The sequence below is a fragment of the Haliotis cracherodii genome, unplaced genomic scaffold (genome assembly GCF_022045235.1).
Source record: "Haliotis cracherodii isolate W230 unplaced genomic scaffold, xgHalCrac1.p SCAF_5, whole genome shotgun sequence".
Taxonomy (NCBI): Eukaryota; Metazoa; Mollusca; class Gastropoda; order Lepetellida; family Haliotidae; genus Haliotis; species Haliotis cracherodii.
Window position 1 is genome coordinate 12,544,318 of NW_027266308.1, and position 5,864 is coordinate 12,550,181.

The 5,864-nt window shown below is 37.1% G+C and overlaps 1 protein-coding gene across 1 annotated transcript; it reads left to right on the forward strand.

The window, feature by feature from the left end:
- Positions 1-3,728: 3,728 nt before the first annotated feature.
- On the forward strand, positions 3,729-5,255 carry LOC139443899 (uncharacterized). Its single transcript, XM_071224784.1, has 2 exons — positions 3,729-4,171; positions 5,053-5,255. Exons 1-2 carry the CDS (start codon positions 3,729-3,731, stop codon positions 5,099-5,101), a joined length of 492 nt encoding a protein of 163 aa, XP_071080885.1. The 3' UTR covers positions 5,102-5,255.
- The last annotated feature ends 609 nt before the right edge of the window (positions 5,256-5,864 follow it).

Genomic DNA, 5,864 nt, shown 5'->3' on the forward strand with positions numbered 1-5,864 from the left:
CGTTTTTGATACTGGTATCATAGTCGATATTACATGTATCACATCAATGAATGTCTGACAACAGGTGACGTCACGTGAAGTCGCAAGGAACATGGGGGTCGTAATTTCACAGTACACGGTAATGAGTAGAGTGAAAAGTGTATTTTCAAGGTATATTTTTGTGCCCGATACTTCAGTTTGCGTAAAGTCACGTATGTATTGCTATTAAGACGTCATTGTAATATCGCTATATAAGTGCTAAAGCGGCGTAAAACAATACCAAATCACTCACTAACTTGAGAGAATAAAACATAATTCCATTTTAATTATTTGTTCTCGTATCCACTCATTATTTATGTGACCACTCTCCATAAATGAACGATCTAAATTTAAAATGATTTGAACAGGCACTAAGTGATGCATTAAAGTGTATTATTATTTTTAGTACCACAAATATATAATTTCTATCGTTAGCATAATGATCACACCGTTACTTTTTCAATGAACCGCGAGAAGTAAATTAAAGACAGAGTTGCCCCCCTTTATCATATAGCTGGCTCGCAGACATTTGTAGCTGAAAACAAATAATATAAACATATTGTTTATTGATTCCAAGATACATGGGTCATCAAAAGATAAGTTTACGGGTGTACAGCTACGGATTTCCTTTTTAACTTGAATCTTCACCCTAAATGTCAAATATTTAATTCACAATGAGTTTCTATATGGCTGAAATAATGCCGATACGACGTTAAATTTTAACTCACTTACCCAATACACAATTAACGTCGGTATGAAAAACGTACATTGACCCCGTCCCTGAGTTGTGTTATAAATTCAAAAAATAAAATTATGAGATTTTTGTCATGAAGAAAAACTTGCCAAACTCAATAAATCATTATTGAAAAGATAACCCTTTGTTAATATTGTGATTTTCTGTTGACAATTGTGTTGATGTTTAGGTCGTCAAGGGGCATGAAGCTTACGTTTTAATGTTCACAAACATCCCATTTTGTATTTTATCATTAATTCTACATAAATTACACCTTGAAAGCGTTTAGCCATGAGAACACAAATCTGGACTCGCGTAATTCCTATATGCATGCTGAAACATTTTGCGTTTACAGAAGAACCATATAGTAACTGTACACTATGAGCATCCAAACACCCGTGTTTCATGTGGTCTCTACCTCCATCCCGTATACATGTTTATATGTCTATATTTGGGCATGTTTTCCTTGTCGCACCATCACCAGATAAAAAGTCATATTGATAACCTGCAGAGAAAAAAACAAGTGTCCTGTGAAATAAAAATAAAAATCAACAAAACACAAACAAAATCCCAAAATACTGCGTATAAGCTTGAGGTGCAAATGTAATTAAAAATTAAAAGCAATTGTATTCGCATTGAAGTATGTTTTATAAGTGCTTTGCATGATTTTATGCACGTTATCTATTTATATTTTACGAGAGCTTCTAATGCTTCCGACAGAAGTAACATCCGAAGCTGTATCGGAATTACCTTGTTTGTTTGTTTGTTGTTTTACGCCACACTCAGCAATATTTCAGTTATATGACGACGGTCTGAAAATATCTGAGTCTTGACCAGAGCACCCAGTGATTGATATTATGAACAACTATCCACGCCGTCGGGATACAATGGCACAGAGCGTGACCACCCGAAGTGGCCTCTCATGACCATGCAGCATACATATTGCTGCACGGGAATCAGTTCTTACCCAAAATCCTCACGGGGTAGACGTATTTCTAGGGCTAATTTATTGCCCACAATGCCAATGCCACTGGAACGAGCAGTGTGTCTCCCGTTGCCATGGTAGACCATTTGTTGATAAATTAATGAGTAAGGACATGTATAGTTCACGATTTGTGCTGCATCTTCCCAAATAAACAATGAGTTTTGTGCGCCTGAGGACCGACATTTTATAAATCCCCGTCTCACCATTAATACGCCTGTGTTATTAAAGGAACGTTCGAGTTTGTTCATTTATTATTAATAGGTTATTGATGGATGAACATAATTATTTTTTCGCTTAAGCATTCTTTTCTTCATTCTTTTACAAATTTCTTACAAATGTAATTAGTTTGATTGAAGAAATGCCTCTTTCAAACACATATATACATCGTCATTTTCCTTAACAGACTTGCATTCTAATATTATTATTAATAACGTTTACATGAATATTTGAAGTTCTCCTCCAGTCAATCATGTATCTATTTGCCATGAACAGTAAGAAAATAGGAGAAAAAAAATATCTACATTTTATTATAATAACACGTAAATAACATCTCAAATTACCTGAAACAGACAAATTAAAGGCAACAAAATCACTCTATCACTGGTGCTCTTTCAAGTTCTATAACTGTCATACATCATATCAGTTTAAATAGCACACAGTGCCGTCGGTTTTATGGATATGATTTTCGCTTATCAGATGTCAGAAACCAAAAACCTGAGCAGTGTCATGTTATCAAACACATCAAACGACTTCAACACTATTCAGGGAATTGCATTCATCCCTCTGATTGAGACACAGCTGTAGTGTTCTGCTAGGAAATTGAAATCATCGGGAATGGACACAGGAAGCAGATCACTGTGTCATATTTCTGTAAAATTAAACATCAAATTGATCAACATAATGGGCATTTTGTATGTCTATATTGCTGTTATATTGCTGAAATCATCATCCATGTAAGTATATACAAGTGTATCAGGTTAGATCAAACTAAGGCGTAGATTTACAAATCGATAACTGATAATTGATCAAAGCACGTGTATTAAGTTGGGAATATACTTGTTATGTAGACAATTAACTGATATTGCAGCAATACTAACCGAAAATAACACACACACACACACACACACACACACACAAATACACACACGTACACGCACACACACGTACACGCACACACGCGCAGGCGCGCGGTATTGTAGATATACCCACACGAGATACATATTTGTTTGTAGTTTATTACTCCAAAGTTTGTTAGTGTGATAAAAACTGGTGTCTGCACACACGTTATAGATACAAACTAATGTCATAATCAACTATTCTTAAACGATCTTTAAACATAATATACATAAATCTGGTATATTTGGGAAGAAACAAAACTAACTGTTTTTAACTTGATCTGTCTACTAACAGGATACAAAACCCATGTGAGTGAGTGAGTTGGGTTTAACGCCTCCTTGAACGACGTGTCAAGTTTAATGTGAGAGGAAAACCCGTAGTGATGCAGGTCTGAGACTTTTACCACTTCGGTGAAACCCACGAGCACGGGTATGGTGCTGACAAACCTAGAAACGTAAGGTTTCTCCCCAACCCACCCCAAACGAACAAAGACATAATACCAACACACACGCACACACACGCACACACACACACACACACACACAGAAACGAAACGTTGGAGAATATTAATGCTTATTGTACCATAGGTTTTTAAGTCATATAGATTATACTATATTGTACTCAATTAACTTCCATTCATAGATTTGGAAAAGCATATGCAGTAAGAAGATATACATTTGTTTGTTTGGTTATTGCAATCGATATAAATCGCGATGCTATGAGAGATAAGTAGAACACGTCTGAACGTATGAAGTTGAGCCGAGTTCGTAACACTCACTAATCTGGGATTAGCTTGCTTTCCTTCATGACCTCGCGCTGCACATGAAATCTCGCGAGTTCTCCTTAGAGACAGCATAGCTACCGGAAAGCGTCAAGATGGCGGCACTGAGCATGGGGGCGTTTGGTCTATCTTATCAAAAGTATCTGCAAGAACAAGGGGAGCGCGAAAGAGAGCTGAATCGAGGACCTGGTGAGGTGTGGGTAACTAAACGATATATACCAACGGATCTCCGTGTCATTGCCCCTGTGGCAAGACACAAATTTCTGGCCCCTGCGAATCTACCCACGGTGGAAGAACACTGGGTCCCCGTGGGAGAACCCCCTCTCAGATGTTTTGACAGGAGGGAGGAAAAGATGATCTACGCGTCCCACCCGTCTTCCAGATGCGAGGAGTGGTCCACCCTGAGACAAACTCTACCATCTAGGGGGGGTCACAAGAAACTCTGTCCCCCAAATTGGGGGACCGGCACGAGCCTCCCACCCATTGTCATCGAGAGGACGGTCAGTCGATTCCCCATCGTCAACAGTCCGATGACAAGGTACGTGGGTTTTATTTTTCTTTGTAGTTTTGTTTATGTGTTATTGATAATTTAGCATTCAATACCTCTGGCAACAAAATAAATTGAGAAATCAGTTAACGTAAATGATATTCGTAATACAATAAAAACACATAAGGGACTGGTAATGTATTAGGCCGTTATTATAAGGGAGGCGGTAAGATTAGATAGAGAATAGAACTGGTACTATACTATAGATAGATAAGAATCACATTATTTTTGGATTTTAAGAATCACATTGTTTTTGGATTTAAAGAAAAATGTAATGACGTCTTGAATTTAATTTATATTGCAACAAATGAGTGAGTGAGTATGGTTTTACGCCGCTTTTAGCAATATTCCAGCAATATCACGACGGGGGACACCAGAAATGGGCTTCACACATTGTACCCATGTCGGTATATTGCAACAAAGCAATACATCTACCCACTAAAGTGCTCAAACTCACTCCCTAATTTTATCCAACTAAATAAAATATCTCTTAACCTTATTTCATACGCACAAATACGTCTCATACACGAAATGTAAATACGATAAATTTAATGGCCTTCTGGTCGTCATGTCACAACCTTTCTGGATAACCATACTGTATTGATAAATCCTACATGCATTTAATATGTATCACAATAGTAATAATAAATTACCAGTCCCTTAACTCGAATTACAGCAATATATTCCTATGTTATTGGTCATTGTGGCACGTTATTTTGCCACAAACAATAACGCTAGTTACATCGTCTTCAAGGGTACTTCCAACTAAAGGAGCTCGACTATTGAACAGTAATGCATGTAGCTATCCTCCCCATACGAAGTGTTGCGAATCTACACAAGAACTAGTTCTCAATCGATTTCTTCACTTGCAGATATGTTGATGACATGCACCTTACCAACAGACTATTCACGCTTCATTGAACACAGCTGAAGCCCCAAGTCTTCCATACCACTCCACGCGGAACTGTACACACCGACATCTTGTGTAGAAAATGATATTCTACCAAGCTCTATCAAACTTTCGTTTATCCGAACCTTATTGCCCCATGGTCGTCGGTTATGGGTCGAGTATTCATGTGTTATATATGGGTATTGATGCTGGTGAATGATGTTTTGTTGTTAAAATGTTTATTCATACCTCTACTTGCTGTGACATTATTGCTTTTACATACGATACAGTATTATTAAGCTATACCTGCCAGTATTATAAGTCACTCTGCAAATTAACCGTAGGGAATTTGTTTCAATTGGTTTTGGATGTGTTTGGTTGCTGATTATTATGTTTAGATTTAATCGATAATATTGTTCTTGCCATGGTGATTTGAAGTTATTAATAATGTATTTTTAAGGTTTAATAGTCTGGATCTAAGCCTCATCAGTATTATTGCAGCCACCATAACGGTAACAACCACAGTGTTCATGCAGTGTTTAGTTGGTGTGTGATATTCTGTGCTGAAAATTCACACGTTTTGTTCTTGTGGGTTAGGTGGTCAGTGATTAAAAGTTTATGCTAATACTAAATATTTAACAGTCATTGTATTGTCGTACTATGTTGCACATGGGATCACTGCTCTTTCACATAATCATATATTATGAAGTAGCGTATCATCCTCCTTTTCAAATAGAAATACATAACTTGAGATATATGCTTAGAGTTGCGTGACTATATATCAAGTACAGTAAA